Source organism: Phyllobates terribilis, unplaced genomic scaffold (genome assembly GCF_046119375.1).
Source record: "Phyllobates terribilis strain yellow unplaced genomic scaffold, ASM4611937v1 Scaffold_1__5_contigs__length_1240528914, whole genome shotgun sequence".
Taxonomy (NCBI): Eukaryota; Metazoa; Chordata; class Amphibia; order Anura; family Dendrobatidae; genus Phyllobates; species Phyllobates terribilis.
The window spans coordinates 1,011,818,714-1,011,838,400 of NW_027362761.1; the positions used below are offsets into that span (position 1 = coordinate 1,011,818,714).

General features: G+C 41.2%; 1 protein-coding gene across 3 annotated transcripts in view; it reads left to right on the top strand.

The window, feature by feature from the left end:
• Window positions 1-19,687, top strand: part of NEK1 (NIMA related kinase 1) — a 142,584-nt gene that overhangs the window by 104,293 nt on the left and 18,604 nt on the right. For all 3 annotated transcript variants that reach the window (XM_073644091.1, XM_073644083.1, XM_073644099.1), the window contains 3 exons: window positions 6,896-7,007; window positions 10,551-10,642; window positions 11,241-11,446. In XM_073644091.1, coding sequence (XP_073500192.1) covers window positions 6,896-7,007; window positions 10,551-10,642; window positions 11,241-11,446 — 410 coding nt within the window. The remainder of the gene's footprint in view (window positions 1-6,895; window positions 7,008-10,550; window positions 10,643-11,240; window positions 11,447-19,687) is intronic.

Below are 19,687 nucleotides of genomic sequence, written 5' to 3' on the forward strand. Positions count from 1 at the left end.
TGTATTTGTAGTTGCTTTTTGTATAGCTTGGGCCATTACTATGTCAAGCTGTCAGGAAACAAAAGCAACTATTAGTGCTCCTCGCCTGAAGGGTTAATCTAGGGCTTAGAATACATCAAGCTGCTTTTATTGATGGGCGCTGGGTGGTGGGAGTGATCAGCCACTTTATCCATAGACTGACTTCTAAAGGAGCTGATAGTGATGTGCCCCCGGGACCAGGCACGATGCCATTCATAGCGCCAGGGCTGCTCTGGGGAGAGATGTCTTTGTACTAACGGTAATGAAGGCGGAGGACAGAAATATTATTAGACGTGATCAGTTCTCTCTTCTTTACCAGTTCAGTATCTTTTTTAATTAGTGGATAAAAATCTAGCTTAATAAATACATAATAAGATTGATTACTTTAAAGGTTTCGGTTTTGGTTTTGGAAAACCCCTATCCTCCAGTTGCATTTTTTTTCAAATGAACTGCGCTTCACTCACTTTACCCAGGTCCAGAATGAAGTTGCTGCCGATTTCTGTTATTTTCTGCAGTGCTGACATCATGCCGACAGCTTCTGCCAATCACTGAGCTCAGCGGCCCATGGCCTATCTCTGCATGAATTCGTGCTAAGCTGCTGATTGGCTACGATGCTGTCAACTGTATCCCCTGCTGTCCTGTCTGTATACTCTTTTGCTTCCCCCCCTGCCCAGGAGATGTGGTATTATCAGACCATGTTCCTGTACAGTCAGACACAGCCATTACACAGTACACAGCAGGGGCACATTTATAAGATTATCTCAGCACAGGAAAAAAAATTCACACAGCCAATTGTGTAAGTTATTATTATTCCAAGATCTATTAATTAAAAGGTACTTCATTCATGGGGAAAACCTATTTAAGGCTCTGTTCACATCTGTGAGTTTAAGGGGCCCCATTGACTATAATAAGGGTCGATTTGATTTCTATTTTTGTTCTGTTAAATAAAAAAAAAAAGTACAGCCTAAGGATTGTGTGTTTCAGTCAAACATTTTCACAAATGAGAATGAAGATGAACTCCATTATAGTTAGTGGGGCCCTCCTGCTTCAGTTTCATCCATTCTGTAGAGGATTTCTATTTTATGTTAGTTCTGTTTCTCCGTTTCTAGAACAGAAGAGCGAAATGGGACAGGACTGAACAGAGCCTTAAAGATGTCTTTTTTTACTTGACATATATTATATAGGCATAGCCTTTATTTTCTGTCAATAATATTTCTGTAAATCAATATCATTGTCATAACTAGAAAGCATCCTCTTACAAATACTTAAAATCGATAGTTTTTCTCTTTTTTTAGTTTCAAAACTATTTAGTTTGTCAAGAAATTAAAAGCTCTCTGGATCTCTTCCTGGTTTTATGTGATCTCAAGTTTTGTTATAATGTGATAACATGTTAGGGAGTTCTCTAGGACAGCGTTTCCCTGTCATTACCTATATATTGGTTTTTCTAGTAATTAATGATGCATTTAGAGGTGGCGATTTCAGCATAAAAGCTTTTCCTTGCTGGTTGTTGTCCTATTTGCACAGGCAGACGAATAATGCATCAGCCTTTCAACAAGCTTTATTAACACTAACACGGATGTACAGTACAGTAAGAAGTCCGTGTTTGGGGTTCAGCACTAACTTTACCGTTGGGGTTCCCTCATTCATAATGGTGAGGGCATCTCCTGTGCAGCTCCCTCTTCAGGTCAACCCACAGATTTTTAATTGGATTCATGTCTGGCTTTTTGCTTCACCATTCCTAAACTTTGATTTTCTTCTGGCATAGCCAATTTTTTTTTTTTTTTAAGGCATGCTTAGGATCATTGTCAGGCTGAAAGTTGAAATTCTTCTTCATCTTCAGCTTTTTAGCAAAGGCCTAAAGGTTTTGTTGTAACATTGACTGACTGATATTTGGAGCTGTTCATAATTCCCTCTACCTTGACTAAATTCCCAGTTCCCCCAAAAAAAGCGCCCCAAAGCAAAATGCCTCCACCATGCTTCACTGTGGGTATAGTGTTCTTTTGGTGATGACTTTGCACCAAACATATCTTTTGGAATTATGGCCAAAAAGTTTAACCCTGGTCTCATCAACCCAGAACACTTTTTTCCCACATGCTTTTTGCAGACTTGATGCAGGTTTTGGCAAAACATAGCCAGGTTTGGATGTTTTTCTTTGAAAAATGCAGGATTGTTGTCATATGCTGTGTACAACATGTAGATACATTTCTACAGCTCTTTTAATGTTGCTTTAAGACTCTTGACCGCTTCCCACACAATTTTCTTGTTGTCTTTTCATAAATTTTTGAGCGATGTCAAGTTTTAGATAATGTCACTGTTGTGCCAAATTTCAGCCACTTCTTGATAACCGTCTTAATAGTGTTCCATGCTATATCTTATGCCTTGGAAATGTTTTTCTACTTTTCTTCTTACTGATCACATTCAACAGTGAGATCCCTTTGCTGTGTTGAAAGCTGTTTACGCACCATGCCTTTTGCTGTAAAATGCAAGTAAGAAAATGTCAGGAAAATTCAAGTAGAACAAAAAAACTTGATGTGAGGTCAGTCAGAATCCCTTCTAAATAATGTCAGCCATTTACTATCTACTATTTAACATGAGTTTAAATGTGATTGAATAATTCTGAACACAACAACACCCCCAATTATAAGAGGGTGCTCACATTTATGCAAGCACATTATCTTAGTTTTGTTTTTTAATTATCCCCCTCAAACTGATTTCAGTTTTTCTCAGTGGATTTGTACAGATTATAGGTGACATTAAAGGTGGAAACATTTCTGAAATTATTCTTCTTGGTATGATTTTTTTTTTTTTTTTTTTTTTTTTTAATTCTAAAAACCTGGCATTTTAACATGGGTGTGCAGACTTTTTTTATATTCACTTTACATCTGTGCATGCTAACATTTCACAGTACTGTCTGTGGTTTTATAGGTTTCAATTCCATGTAAAATAATAGACAATACTGTAGAGTCAGAGGGCACAGATGTAGCAGAGTTGAGTCCCGGACACAGCGGGACAGTCCAGAAGGGCTATCAAATGTCTGTTGGACCACTGTGAGCTTCTCAGCTTTCCACCCCCATGGTCAGATGCAAGTATTCTCCCTTTCTCAGTATGGGAGAGGGCAATGGAGATGCTCACACAAGAGTACAGATATTTTCTGCTGGTCAAAACAGTTACTCTAAGTGCATGAATACGGCAGATGAAACAGCCCTCAGCATGGAGTTTGGAAGAAAAGGAAGCAAGATAAGGTAATGGAGTGGATCACAAAGATTGATCTATAATAAAATAAGAAAAGTTTAGTTACTCTAAGGCCAGTATTATATCTAAGTACCCTGTGCCATAACCACTGTGCTGCATCTTAAAAACTCCTCATCAGGGCACTTAAGGAGATTCTTATGCCACAGGTTAAAAATAAAGACATAGGTGTTAGGGAGTTTGTCACAAGTGACCAATGAGAACTACTTCTTTCTTATAGGTAAAAGATTTTTAAGATATTTCACTTCTGATAAATTGCACAGTAGTTTTTGCGCATTAAGCCTACCATAAGACTGTTCATTCATTCCTCTGAATACAGAGTGCCATTATGTACCAGCAGGCGGGCTGGCACTTCCAAGTCACTGCTCTGTTCCCATTCTCTTTTTACAATAAGGCAGATCTAAAATATCCTTCCAGTATAAACGGAGTTCTTAAACTAACCGTGCACATTACAGTAATCTTCAGGGGATTACGTGTAATGACATTTGTATCAGGCTGTAAAAGAAAATCAAAAAATCTTAAAGAAGCACTTCCTTCAACATTTTTATCCTCTTAATATATTGCAATCCTCCTATTATATAGCACTGTGTTCTTAAAATTGCTCATTTTGCCTTTCTACCCAGCTAATTCTTCTGTTTTCCATTAGGTCTATGACATCACGTGATTAAAAGCCGACTAGCTGAATCCTTCTAAGCTCTATGTAGAAACAGGAGGTCAGTTTTCCCTGTATGAGTCATCAGTCACTGCAAAAGTCCAGGGAAGGGGGGAGGAGGGAGCAGCAGGGTCAGGAGTTGAAGAGGGGAATGATTACTGCAGGGACCAGACACTTCCTATTTCTACATAGAACAGTGAAAAGAGAAGAAGAAGCTGGGTAGAAAGGTAAAATGAGCAATTGTACACAGTGCTATATAACATATTCTGACTGCAATATATTAAGAGGATAAAAACTTTGATGGTAGTGCTTCATTAAGGACAAAATTGAGAAACTGTGTTGGGGAGAGAAGGATATGTTCCAAGCACCGTTGGAGGTGCTGCACGGTGCTGTGCATCCTTGCTCCGACAGGTTTTTCTGGCTAGCTTTGCCCCATTGCATTAATTGACAGAGCTGGTAAGTCTAAATGTGGAAGTGCTCTGGACATCGCAGGCTCATCCAAGGGGCTCTGAGCATCTCATTTGCATATGTGCATAAAGAATGTTTTTTCTCAAACTATCAGGTTGATGTTTACACTAAAGTTACAGCTACCTCTTGGCGCAAGGACCTGAACTTAGGAATTAGCACTCGCCCTGTAATTTAGGACTTGCAGCCTTCCATCCCTGATCAAAGGCCATGGGATTCCTTCTCATGGAGAACCAATTCATCAATTTTCTACAGAAATTGGGCATAAAACTGCATAAAATGTTGAACATTTTTGTACAATGAATAGTTACTCAAAAAATGTATGAGTTTTGGCCCTTTAAAAGTAGATGGAGCTTTGTGTGAGGAGCGTAGTCAATCACTGCCCAACAATTCACCATAAGTGGTGTAAATTGCCATAGAAATACTGCACTCCATGACTTAGGACGGCAGCTGGAAGATACAAAAATTCATTAAGAGGCACAAACCTACTAATGACATTGTGTCCTCTTACTCCGGCACACTATTGATGAAGATTGGAGTGATAAATCTGCCCCAAAGTGTTTTCAGATCGGACATTACGCCAAGGAAATTTATACCCCAATACTCCACTGCTCTGATATTTGTGAAAATGATATTTAGATGCCAGAGCCGTATGATTGATTCCACCTTTCTGCTGCAAAAATTCAGAATGCACTTTCCTGCCCTCGCCTCCAAATATAGGCTGTCCTAAATCTGCCAGAGAGGGGGCTTGTATAGAAACGGACATAAGGTCTTTCCAGCAGAAAGACCATATCGGACGCATTGCTTTTGTGCAAAACAAAATGTGTTTGGCAAATGACGTAGAAAATGCATTGCAAGAAATATTCTGCTTAGAAAAAAGGTAATGTCTGTATGTTCAATAAGGCAGGACGATGCTGGAATGGTGGCCTCTTATGGGTATGGTATAGGATTATTCACACCTTTTTGGATATAGCGTTTTTTTTTATATATTTAATTAGAAGGAAAGAGTGGAATGAAAAAAAAAGAGTCTCTATAGTCTATTCATTATCTCCTTTGCAACTTTTTTTTTTGAATAAAAATTGTTCTAGTAGTTACAAATTAAATAATGAATAAGACACTAATGAAAAAAAAAAAAAGTTAATTTACATTTTAATTCATGTTCGGCATTATCGGAGTGGTTTTTGTTATAAAATATTTAAACCTGATTTATCACTTGCAAAGTTTCAAAATCTCACAATATTTTTGCTCAGTTTTTTACTCCGGTAACATGATCAAATGCAAAACATGTAGAATTATTTTTTGCGCAAAAATAACGTGCAACATTTCAAAGCTTATTGAAAGGGCTGTATTATCTAAGAGACCAAAAAGAGCTAAAGAAATAAGCTTCTTTGAATTTTTCCAATTTGTCAAAAATTGTTCAGACATTCTGAGGGATTTTTCACAAAAAAAAGTGGTTATTGTAACTGTTTTTTATTATTTTTTTATTACTTTTGTTCGAAAGCTGACTACATTGCAGGTATATAAAAATGCACTGGTATATGGAGATGTGTTTCTATGTACCAGTACAATTTGTTGGCACGAAAAGAAAGATGAGAAAAAAAAAAAGCAAATGAGGATTTCAGAGCTGTAGTCTTTGTACCGGTGACCGCCTATCAGGATCTATTTCTGATTTTGGCTTCCAAAACTGTATTTTAAACTGTGAAAACATACGGCATATACACACTGAGTTTTCTATGTGGATTTTTCAGCTTAAACAAAAAATGGTTAAAAGTAAAAAGTTGGTGTTTTTTATACTTTTTTTGTGTATTGATTGGTTTTTTTATGCTTCAATTGATTCAAAAGTCAAATTTGAAACCTTTTTCATGCAGAAATGCCTCCAGAATTGACATGTTGCTTTTTTCCAAATGGAAAATACTCATTATAGGCATATTTAGCCATTGAAATGAATAAAGCAAAACCAAAGAATTGAGCCAGAACACATGTTAGTATAAGTGCAATGTGTAGGTGCATTCACCCGGTGGCCATTTAACAGACAACCTGGAATAAAAACAAAAAGAGCAAATACCCTGCAGTAAAGAAGTATAGGACATGTAAATAACATGGGGGACTAACTTGACACTGTTTTGATCAAAATGGCGTAAGTCATCCCACTGCGACAAGGTGACCCAATAAGGACGGTCCCTAACTCTTGTAGTTCACCTCACTATGTCCCAGCTGGTATCAAAATCGTCAGAGGCAAAATAGTCTCAACTAAGTACCCTATGTTCTTTACATGTACTATTACTATTTATTTGCTTACTGCAGGGTATTTGCTCATTTTATTTTTATCTAGGTTCTGCATTGAAATGAATAGGAAATGTATATGTCGTTGAAGCAGTGTTTTATGTGAATTTTGTAGCAGAATTCTCTCCGAAATCTACATAAAAAGTCTGTGTGAACATACTCTTACCCTTATACATATATGAATTCTACTCCATTATCACACTCTGGTTTTGGCTTTTTTTTTTGCAGAAGAACCTGAGGACCTAGAAACTGAAATATTGGAAGATACCAAAGCAAATAAATGTGATGAGTGTCCTGTCAAAATTGCAAGTGTTTGGAGTGAGCAAAGCCAGGAAAACAGGTATCCTAATTGCACGGTCAGCCATAACGATTCTGCAGCGATTGGTAATCTAATCCATAGAGAATACGTGGATTCTTATACACACAGTATTTACGTGGTGCTGACTGTTGGCACATACTGGGCGGGGGTCACAGATAATCCTGCGTTTGTTTCCTCAATGTCGTTCATTACATCCCTTTGTATTGTACATCTCAGTGTGTAAGTCACTTGTAGGAAGTGGAGATGGACGGCCGCTGGTAAGGCTGTGTGCCCACGTAGCGTTTTTCAAGCGTTTATGCTGCGGAATTTCCGCAGCGGAAACGCTTGAAAAACGCTAGGTAATCCGCCCCCCATGGTCCCCAAGGGGATTCCGCATGTTCTATACACATGCTGCGGATTTTTCCGCAGCGTTTATGCTACGTACAAAAATCCGCAGCATGTCATTTAATTTTGCGGAAGTGCAGCGGAACTCCCGCCATTGACTTGCATTGAGACGCACAGAAACCGCGACTGTACATTTGTACAAGCGGCTTCTATGCGTCTCTATGTGCGGATGGTACCCAGTTCTGGAGGAGAGGAGACTCTCATCCAGACCTGGGTACCATTGTACCTGTAAAAAAAGTATAAAATAACAAATAAAGTTTATACTCACCTGTCCGGCGGCTTCTCTCTGAATGCCGGCATCGCTTGAGGACCTGCGGTGACGTCACAGTCATGTGACCGCAGGCCCTTCACCGCTCTGTCTCGCGATATGCCGGCAGCCGGGAACCAGACAGGAAGCAGCGCTGCAGCCACGCCGGGGCCTCGGGGGTGAGTATAGCTTTATTTGTTTTAATTTTTACGGTTCACACTGTATAAATCCATGCTGTTTGCATGGATTTATACAGTGTGACCTAGTTGTCAAGCACTTTCCAAGTGATGCTATCGCCTGGAAAGTGCTTGTCAATCTGCATGCGGAAACGCATGTGAACCCGCATGTGGATCCGCATGTATTCTGCAGGAAAAACGCATGCACAATCTGCATGCGTTTTTTTCTGCCAGGGAGATGCAGAAATGCTGCAGAAATTTTCTGCTTCATTTCTGCATCGTGTGCACATACCCTAATACAGCAGGAGACAGATGATCACAGGGAGAGCAGCCATATAGGTTGGCACATTAGAAACGGTAATATAAGCATCGTCTATAGACATAGAAGTGACCTTCAGGTACTGAGAAATTACGTCAAAAGTAGCAACCAATGAGTTACCGTCTGTAAATGTAAAAGCTCTGGGAAATATGCAAATTGTCTCTTCAGAGAGGAAGAGGACCAGAACTCTAGTGCCACCTACAGGAAGTAGGAATCCTAAAAGTCTATAGTGACCCTTTAACAAGCCTTATCACATGACTTAGGATATACAGTACAGACCAAAAGTTTGGACACACCTTCTCATTTAAAGATTTTTCTGTATTTTCATGACTTTGAAAATTGTACGTTCACACTGAAGGCATCAAAACTATGAATTAACACATGTGGAATTATATACTTAACAAAAAAGTGTGAAACAACTGAAAATATGTCTTATATTCTAGGTTCTTCAAAGTAGCCACCTTTTGCTTTGATGACTGCTTTGCACACTCTTGGCATTCTCTTGATGAGCTTCAAGAGGTAGTCACCGGAAATGGTTTTCACTTCACAGGTGTGCCCTGTCAGGTTTAATAAGTGGGATTTCTTGCCTTATAAATGAGGTTGGGACCATCAGTTGTGTTGTGCAGAAGTCTGGTGGATACACAGCTGATAGTCCTATTGAATAGACTGTTAGAATTTGTATTATGGCAAGAAAAAAGCAGCTAAGTAAAGAAAAACGAGTGGCCATCATTACTTTAAGAAATGAAGGTCAGTCAGTCCGAAAAATTGGGAAAACTTTGAAAGTGTCCCCAAGCGCAGTTGCAAAAACCATCAAGTGCTACAAAGAAACTGGCTCACATGAGGACCGCCCCAGGAAAGGAAGACCAAGAGTCGCCTCTGCTTCTGAGGATAAGTTTATCCGAGTCACCAGCCTCAGAAATCGGAGGTTAGCAGCAGCTCAGATTAGAGACCAGGTCAATGCCACACATAGTTCTAGCAGCAGACACATCTCTACAACAACTGTTAAGAGGAGACTTTGTGCAGCAGGCCTTCATGGTAAAATAGCTGCTAGGAAACCACTGCTAAGGACAGGCAACAAGCAGAAGAGACTTGTTTGGGATAAAGAACACAAGGAATGGACATTAGACCAGTGGAAATCTGTGCTTTGGTCTGATGAGTCCAAATTTGAGATCTTTGGTTCCAACCACCATGTCTTTGTGCGACGCAGAAAAGGTGAACGGATGGACTCTACATGCCTGGTTCCCACCGTGAAGCATGGAAGAGATGGTGTGGGGGTGCTTTGCTGGTGACACTGTTGGGGATTTATTCAAAATTGAAGGCATACTGAACCAGCATGGCTACCACAGCATCTTGCAGCGGCATGCTATTCCATCCGGTTTGCGTTTAGTTGGACCATCATTTATTTTTCAACAGGACAATGGCCCCAAACACACCTCCAGGCTGTGTAAGGGCTATTTGACCAAGAAGGAGAGTGATGGGGTGCTACGCCAGATGACCTAGCCTCCACAGTCACCAGACCTGAACCCAATCGAGATGGTTTGGGGTGAGATGGACCGCAGAGTGAAGGCAAAAGGGCCAACAAGTGCTAAGCATCTCTGGGAACTCCTTCAAGATTGTTGGAAGACCATTTCTGGTGACTACCTCTTGAAGCTCATCAAGAGAATGCGAAGAGTGTGCAAAGCAGTCATCAAAGCAAAAGGTGGCTACTTTGAAGAACCTAGAATATAAGACATATTTTCAGTTGTTTCACACTTTTTTGTTAAGTATATAATTCCACATGTGTTAATTCATAGTTTTTATGCCTTCAGTGTGAATGTACAATTTTCGTAGTCATGAAAATACAGAAAAATCTTTAAATGAGAAGGTGTGTCCAAACTTTTGGTCTGTACTGTAAGCCAGAACCAGAAATTCAATTTGCAGACACTGTGTTTCAGGGTACTGCACCTTGTCAGTGCAAAGTGTGCGTTCTGGTTTGGCTGGGTGAGAGGCGTCAAACCGGTATCTAAGGGGTAACATTTCTCCTTGCAGAGAGCGACATATTAAGCATGTCAGGGTGAGGAGACTTTTTAAAGCCGCAATGCTCTGGGTCACTATTGACTTTTAGGAATGCTACTTCCTGAAGGTGACACTAGAGTTCTGGTCCTCTTCCTCTCTGAAGAGACAATTTGCATATTTCCCAGATGAGCATTGCAGCTTTAAAAGTCTCCTCACCTAACGTGCTTAGCATGTCACTCCCCGCAAGGAGAAATGTTACCCCTTAGATAAAGCTCCGGGAGGGATTTATAAAGGCCCATTCTGTTTTCAGACATACTGTATATAAAAATGTTTATGAATGGCACATACCATTTTTTTTGTGCAACACTGTGCGGCTTCTTGTGGTTTTCTCCTCTTTTTGTATTTGTGTTCATTACATTTACATGTTCATATCTAAATTACAGTGAGGAAGAAGAACGTCCCGTACAAGAACATGACTCCTGTAAGGAGGGCAATGATATGGAGACAGAATTCTCAGGAACTGAAGACGATACCGGTCAGTTTGGAATTTGCACATGGCGGGTATAAGGCTTATCCATTTTTTAGTGTCCTAACTCTAATATCTCTTCCTATTTCCCCATATGCCTGGACGCTCGGCTCAACCAAGCACTTCTGTGTGAGAGCCGCTGACCGACTCCTCTGGCAGCAGATTATTTTCTGGGAGAACAAAAGGATTGGCAACTTTAATCTGCTGGCCTAATCCTTCTTACCCCCGACAACCTCATCTGTCGGGAAACCCCCATACACATTAGACTGTTGGCCGATCCCATTGATATTGACAGGTTGGGCCGACATCAGAATGGTGCCATCTGATCCCCACCAGTCACCTGGTTGTGCCTGGTATGGCTGCTCAGACCCATTCACTTGCATAGGGTGAAGCTGTAGTGCATAGGAACACTAGCCACAATTGGTACTAAAAGTGCAGAATATTTAAACAGCTGGGATGTCAAGAGTCAGCTCCCACAATATAATATGGCCGGTATATCCTAAGGATAGGCGTCAGCTATAAAGAAGCAGATAACCCCTTTAAGCAGTGCTCCTAGGGAAGAATTTTCTTGCTTGTCAGTATTGTCTTCTCCTACCTGTCTCTGCAGAGCTTTGTGCAGGCGATGCACCCAGAGTATTGTTTCAGAAGGTTCCTCTACCCTACAACGTTGTCACACCGAATGTGTCTGCCCAGTCATCTTTTGATGACTCCTTGCCTCCTCGTTCTCGCTCTGCTTCTCCAGCTAAGACCAAAGGCAAGACCGCATTGTTGATTGGACTCTCAACTGGTCTGTTTGATGCAAATAATCCAAAGGTATGTTTAGTCTGTTATTCTTCTCGCCCACATCCATGTTTTTCAGTGTTTTTTCTGTAGAAAGTGGCTTGATTGTCTGTTCACAGCCCAGGAGCTGCAGAACACAGTTCTAGGAAGGATTGTTGAGCGCAGTATGGACATTGTTGCCTGCCTCCGTATTATGGAGTGTGCTCACTAGTGTGCAGAGAGAACAGGGAAAATACAGTTATATGAAAAAGTTTGAGCACCTCTATTAATCTTAAGCTTAATGTTTTATAAAAATTGGTGTTTTTGCAACAGCTATTTCAGTTTGATATATGTAATAACTGTTGGACACAGTAATGTTTCTGCCTTGAAATGAGGTTTATTGTACTAACAGAAAATGTGCAATCTGCATTCAAACAAAATTTGACAGGTGCATAAGTATGGGCACCTCACCAGAAAAGTGACATAAATATTTAGTAGATCCTCCTTTTGCAAAAATAACAGCCTCTAGTCACTTCCTGTAGCTTTTAATGATTTCCTGGATCCTGGATGAAGGTATTTTTGACCATTCCTCTTTACAAAACAATTCCAGTTCAGTTAAGTTTGATGGTCGCCGAGCATGGACAGCCCTCTTCAAATGATCCCACAGATGTTCAATGATATTCATGTCTGGGGACTGGGATGGCCATTCCAGAACATTGTAATTGTTCCTCTGCATGAATGCCTGAGTAGATTTGGAGCGGTGTTTTGGATCATTGTCTTGCTGAAAGATCCATCCCCTTCGTAACTTCAACTTTGTCACTGATTCTTGAACATTATTGTCAAGAATCTGCTGATACTGAGTGGAATCCATGCGTCCCTCATCTTTAACAAGATTCCCGGTGCTGGCATTGGCCACACAGCCCCAAAGCATGATGGAACCTCCACCAAATTTTACTGTGGGAAGCAAGTGTTTTTCTTGGAATGCTGTGTTTTTTTTCCGCCATGCATAACGCCTTTTTGTATGACCAAACAACTCAATCTTGGTTTCATCAGTCCACAGGACCTTCTTCCAAAAATAAATTGGCTTCTCCAAATGTGCTTTTGCATACCTCAGCCGACTCTTGTTTGTGGCGTGCTTGCAGAAACGGCTTCTTTTGCATCACTCTCCCATACAGCTTCTCCTTGCGCAAAGTGCGTTGTATAGTTGACCGATGCACAGTGATACCATCTGCAGCAAGTTGATGCTGCAGCTCTCTGGAGGTGGTCTGAGGATTGTCCTTGACTGATCTCACCATTCTTCTTCTCTGCCTTTCTGATGTTTTTCTTGGCCTGCCACTTCTGGCCTTAACAAGAACTGTCCCTGTGTTCTTCCATTTCCTTACTATGTTCCTCACAGTGGAAACTGACAGGTTAAATCTCTGAGACAGCTTTTTGTATCCTTCCCCTGAACAACTATGTTGAATAATCTTTGTTTTCAGATCATTTGACAGTTGTTTTGAGGAGCCCATGATGCCACTCTTCAGAGGAGATTCAAACAGGAGAACAACTTACAAGTGGCCACTTTAAGTAGCTTTTCTCATGATTGCATACACCTGGCTATGAAGTTCAAAGCTCAATGAGGTTACAAAACCAAAAAAAGTGCTTTAGTAAGTCAGTAAAAAGTAGGTAGGAGTATTTAAAACAAGAAAATGATAAGGGTGCCCATACTTATGCACCTGTCAAATTTTGTTTGAATGCGGACTGCACATTTTCTGTTAGTACAATAAACCTCATTTCAAGGCAGAAACATTACTGTGTCCAACAGTTATTACATATATCAAACTGAAATAGCTGTTGCAAAAACACCAATTTTTATAAAACATTAAGCTTAAGATTAATAGGGGTGCCCAAATTTTTTCATATAACTGTAAAGTGTAAACTGTGATTACCAACTGTACATGCCAACATCTTCTGCTGATATTCTTTCCCTGGCATCCATATGTCGGCTTCCTCTTATTTTTTCCCTTTCTTTATTCCCTCCTACCTTCTGTCCTTCCTTTCTGCCCGCTCTTCTTCCTGTCCTACCATAAATTTCTTTAAAGAGGTTTTCTTATCTCATAAAATGATCTGGCTCTATGCAAGTGGATCGGGTCAGTTACAGTATCCTGCCCAGCCGGATGGCCGGTAGAGCGCCACTGTGCAGAGAAAGACTATCTCCCTTTAATTCTTGTAATCAGTGGTGTCTCAGAAGTCGATCCCCCATGGATCATAAAGTCAGGTCTTATCCTAATGACATGACATCATTTTATGAGATTAGACCCTTTTTAGACCAAGACCTTTGAATGCATGAATGTCTTTTTAAAAGATCAGAATGCCATTGTCAAAGGATGAATACTTTGTGCATGGGAGGGATCAGGTCACAGGTAAGGGCTTTAATGTATCAAAACAGAGCCACTATATATACTTACAGCTTATGAACCCATGTAAAATGTATCCATGTCACTGAGGATGGTCCCTGATGATGTGTTGGGGAGATTTTTTCTTTTATTTTACAGGCTTTTTTTGTTTTGTTTTTTTCTTTTTACTTTATTTTTTGGGGTGAGGTGGGAGAGGGGGTCGGAATACCTATGTATATAGCTGATAATAATGATGTAATGTCATCTGGCCATTACATCCATACACACGAATGCTGGGAGGTCAAAAGTTTGTGTCCTCCCAGCCTGGACCTCTCCTCGCTGTGAAGATATATATACTCTCGCTCACAATAGTCATACTGTCTAAACAGACTGCCTGTCTCCAAGCAGAATGATCTTTTGGGCAACATATAACATCTTTGTTCTCAACAGCACATTGTGCTGAATAGACAGACTATCAAACAACTGCCGATCGGCAGGCATGTTGCGAGTCGGCAGTCGTTTATCACTGAGCATGTGTCATAGGTTTCCATGTCAGTGACCCAAATGTAGTAAAGGAGCTTTCTGCAGTCAGGTCTGGCTCCTCTTGCCCAGCACCTGCAGTCTGCATACAAGGTTGTCATCGGGAGAACTTTACCAGATTGTATCTGTATGACATACGATTTCATTATAGCAAGAAAAAAACATAGTTTACTACCTCTACATGTAGTTAGTCTGCCGCGCTATTCAATACAGCCAAAAAAAAGAAAACCGCCATGTATACCAGCCACGTGACGGCGCCTCCTCTTGCCTCTCTGATGAATTTGACTTGTGGATTTGTCTAATTTATAAGACAGTAAGCACACTACACTGCCGGCCTGGTGTGATAGGGTTAGGGTGCTATTTTAGATGTTTGGGTTTTTTTTTATCAGTGGTCTTTGCCAGGACTGAAAACCATCTCTTGGAAAAATATACTGCACTCTCTGCCTTTTATGGAGGACTATGGACATTTACTTCTAGTGGCACAGTCATCCGCAACTGTAATGTAAATGTTTCTATTGTGGTCGTCTTGGGTTTCAATACGTTTACGACTTTTTAATAAAAAGTATAAAATTACCCAGAATGCGAAGTTCACATTTCTAAAGCCCACTATGCCCATGCTGTGTCCCCGCCGGCTCTGGTTCACCACTGTGATGATTCGCATCCTTCTGCCTTTATTAGGGGTTGGTGACTTATTTACAGCCCCAGTCCACTGACTTTTTTATTTGCCCCTTTGTTAGAGATCGTGTGTAAGTGTATTGACGGTAGTAATGTTGCCGTCTTCTGCCATTTCCAGGGTCACGTGACAGCATTCGTCACCTGCCGAATCACACAGTGTTTGCTATGCGGAGCTGGAGGTCACTTTTTGAATTTTCTCAACGCAAGTCTCCAGCTTCATTCTGAGTCTCATTGATCCACATAGAGAAAGTCACCACTTCTCCACATACTGATCCAGCAGGTTACCGATGTGGTGATTCGATTCCGGAAGGGACCAAAGTGCCGCTGAAATCGGGAGAAGTATATTACTTCCATCATTACATTTGCACAAATGATCCCTAACAAACGGGCAAATAAAAACAAATCAGCGGCTTGAGGCTTTAACAAGAGGGCGTCATCTTTATTTCTTTTTTATTTATTACTAATGAAATATAAGTTTTAACATAATTCTGTATTATTACAGCTATACATTCTAAAGACTAATTCCTTGCTAACCGTGAATTGAGCATTTTCAGAGTTATTATGGTTACAGCGCTAAATTGTCGGGTAGTGTTTCTATGCCTGGCTCCTAGGGATCCAGAAAATGGGCTCAAGAACCTGAGATTGGAATGAGCTGTTCACTTCCAACAAGGCTTTTTATTAACAAAACCAACCTTTAAATACTTCATGTTTAGCCTTTGTAGAAATCCGCTATGTATGATATGAAGATCTGACGGTAGGGTCTAGCCCCGCTGACTCATACAGCTTCATAAAGCCACAATAAGGTTACAGGCAGAGTTATTCCTCCAGTCATTATCCTCCCAGAAACATGAACTGTCAACCACATATAATATTACAGGCCTAATCGTCACTGATGGCGTGTTGGATGTCTCGCATATCAATTTTTTTTATTATTTTGGATTCATTAGATCTTAAGTGTCAGTACAAAATGAAGACCAATAACATGCAAACATTTGTGTGGTGAGCAATCACTGATTTCTAAACCTTTTTTTTGCCTCGTTTCTACTTAACCTGCATTTATAGTGGTCGACTATCGGAATCAAACAATTCTAGTAGCCCCCATTTCCCGATTATTAGCCCATCTAAACAGTCTGCCAATCACCTGATGAATGAGCAAAACTTTCATTCATTGGTTGAAATGATTTTTAATGTTGCTTATAAATCATTGTTCTTGGTAATTCATTGTCCTGTGTAGACAGGACTTGTACTGCCTGGACCTGGAGCGGTGATATTCTATGCGCACAAATAATAAGTGTAGTCGGCAGGTACCACTGGAGTAACGGCACTATAGTGGCTGTGGATTCATGGTTATTTCTTTATTTTATAACATTCCCTACTCTAGGACAACTTTTGTGTAATTCTGAAAATCCTATAAAGAGGTTGTCGAGGCTTAGGTAAATTAATTACCTATCCTTAAGGTAGTTCTAATATTGGACGAAGCCACCGGTATCGACGGGTTTGGCCAACAGTCTAATATAAATGAGGGCCTCCCCACTGTCCCCGACAGATTATGTTGGGGGACATAAGAATTTGGCATGTCCGATCTTGGCCTCCTGATCCTTTTGCTATATAAGAGAATGGCTGCCAACAGAGATGTTTGGCAGCAGCCTTCTTATGGAGAACACTGGAGCACTCAGCTAGCTGAGAACTTCTGTGTATGAAGAGGAGGTAACGGTCTGCTAACATGTATGGGGGGGTTTAGACTAGGTCATTAATATCGGAGCAGGTAATGCTGTTCACCTTGATATTGTGAAATGGCCACTAATTGATGTATAGGACTGTGTAGTTTAGCCCTGTTCACTGTTTTCATCCGAACGCCACCAGCACCAGTTGATCATGTGGATGTTGGGTGTCAGACCACTACCAGTCTGATACTGATTAACCCCTTCTAAGGGTAGGACACCAATATAAGTCTGGAATACCCCTTTAATCTCTCTATAAATGGATGGTCAGACCAATCTTTTTATTGGAGACCATCACTAGAATATTATGAGTTTTTAGTCTTTTTTGTGTTGCTTCCATATATTCACTAATCATGTATGATATAGGATATGTGTTGCCCGCTGACCTTCTCACTTTGAACACTGCAATATTAATGACATGGTCAGCCGTAGTATTGGACGCTCAGACTGCACAAGAACCGAGAGCGATAACTACTTACGTTAAACAGTGATGTTTGGCACATAGACCGCTACCAAATCGCTCTCGATGAATGTCTAAGAAAGATGAGAAAAATCTCCTTATATGAAGTGATTAGCACTATTCTATTATGGATATAAGTTACTGCTTGAAGTTCATAATAAGTGATTAGGACGAAGCATGGAGTAATCAAAGTCAATGATCGCTCTACAAAGGGAGTCCTAACAAGCTGCACAGCATGGGTAATAGAAATCAGAAATCTGTGTGATGCAAATGAGACAGATTCTATCAGAAGATTATTCCGAAGTACACACAAAGACCCTTGTGCTGTCTGATTCAGAAATACAGAAACTCCCTGCATATTCCCCAAGTGTGCTCACCATGAAGATGAGTCCAAGAAAACATCAACTATTTGCTGAACTGCATCTTTAACCGCTGAGTAGATGCTCAGGATCACAGTCTGCCTTCTTTTCTACAGACTCTTCATTCCTAGTGACCTTGGACTGCTTCTTTTCTGTGCACTTGTGGAATTAAAACTCTTGGGATTTATATCACTGACGTTCTCAAGAATCTTTTGTAGGTTCATTAATGTTTCAAGTCTATGATCCTGTGTATGCGGAGGGCTTTATAGTCTGCAGTGAAGCTGCTTGCTATGGAGCGCTTGATGTTTTATTCTAGTTCTTACGTGTATTTTTAATGAACTGTGGCGATGTTCAACGTTTTCTGTATTTGTATGCCTAGAGCATCTGTATATTGTAATACTGAGCACATAGATATCGGTGGAAAGAAAAACTTGTATTTGTAGTCTTGTACAGAAAGTCAACAGCACAGTAGCTTGATGGTAAGACATCAGAAGCACCTTCCCCACCGAGTCCTTCACTGAGGCTTACTATATGTGTAGCAGGTTTATTTTCTCCAATAACCCCCCACGACAGCACCAAAGGAGGAGGATGTCACCCCACCCTAATAGGGACAGGAAACACAAAGAGGTCAAATAGCCCCTCCCTCATCCTCCCTCTAGTGTTTTTTCCTGTCCCTATTGGGATGAAGAGGTCATCCAGGGTGCTCTGTGCCGGCGGCAGACACCCAGCATACATTTAAGCCGGGCAGCTGGGACCGGGCAGTTTTCCTCCTCCTCCCCTTATGCTGCTCCCGTCTCCTCCGGGACTCGGGACCCCCATCCCCACCGAGTCCGCGCTTGCGGGTAAGGTCCGGTGGGTGTCGGGCTGGAGGCCTCCTCGAGCTCTCCAGCCCAGCTCCTCCCCCTCTCAAGGCGGTCTCCGGCGGTCTCCATAGTGGAGAGATGCGCGCTGGATCCCGGAAGTGACGCGGACCGCTGATGACGTCACTTCTGGTGTGCGTTCCACCCTGGAACGCAGTAACCTGAAAACGGCTGGAAAGTGACGTGGGACACCGAAACAGGGTCCCTTAGGTCACTTCCGGTCCGTTTAGGGACATCCTCTGCACACACACACAAAAAAATATATATATAAATAAATAATCAAATAATCCCGCAGGTGATCGCAGGTGTTCCTGCTTCACCAATTGGACCAAGGGGGAGGAGCCTTCCCACCCCCCTCCCCAGGGAAAGAGGGAGAGCGCTGAGTCTAGTCGCCTATATAAGAGCCCTGGACAGAAGACATCTAAGGTAGGACCTAATCCGTTTTTGTATTTTTATACACTGGATGGTCAGGAATCTATCTTCTCCATGTCTGCGGAGCCCAGCGCAGTTCCAGTCCCAGTAAGTCTGGCACTGGGGGTCCTTTCCTAGGTGCAGGTTAGAATTGATACATTTATTACCCTTCTCCCTCTTTTTTAGGGGGACAAGGATCCTGCACCAGGAAATAAATCTAGCCGGAAGTGTGCTATATGTTCAAAAAAACTATCTTCTTCAAACAAAAAATATTTATGCCAGAAATGCACGGAGAAAATTATTAGGGAAGAGCAGCAGTCCCTCATAGACGAGATCAAGGGGATAGTCCGTCAGGAGGTTCAGTCTTCATTGGCCTCCTTTTCCCGATCCACTTCTGATTCGCCTCCAAAGGCTAAAAAGAGGAAGATTTCCCTGGAAGAAAAAAAGAGACTTGGATTCGCAGGACGAAATATCCCTTCCAGAAGACCTTATAGAGGAAGGTGAACTTAGCCCAGCAGAGGAAGGTCTGGGAAATAAGAAATATTATTTCTCAATGGAATTTATGGAAGATCTCCTCACAGCAGTAAGAAGAACGATGGAAGTGGAAGAAGAGAAGCCCACTAGATCAGCCCAGGAAGAGATGTTCGGTGGTCTCCGCTCAAAGAAAAAGATGGTGTTCCTGATACTTGTAGATTGTGAGCCCTCGCGGGCAGGGTCCTCGCTCCTCCTGTACCAGTCGCTGTCACATTGTATTCAGGATTATTGTAATTGTTCTTGTATTATACCCCTTTTTCACATGTAAAGCGCCATGGAATAAATGGCGCTCTAATAATAATAATACATAAAACATTCAGGATCTAGTCCTGGACGAATGGGAAAATCCTGAAAGGCGAC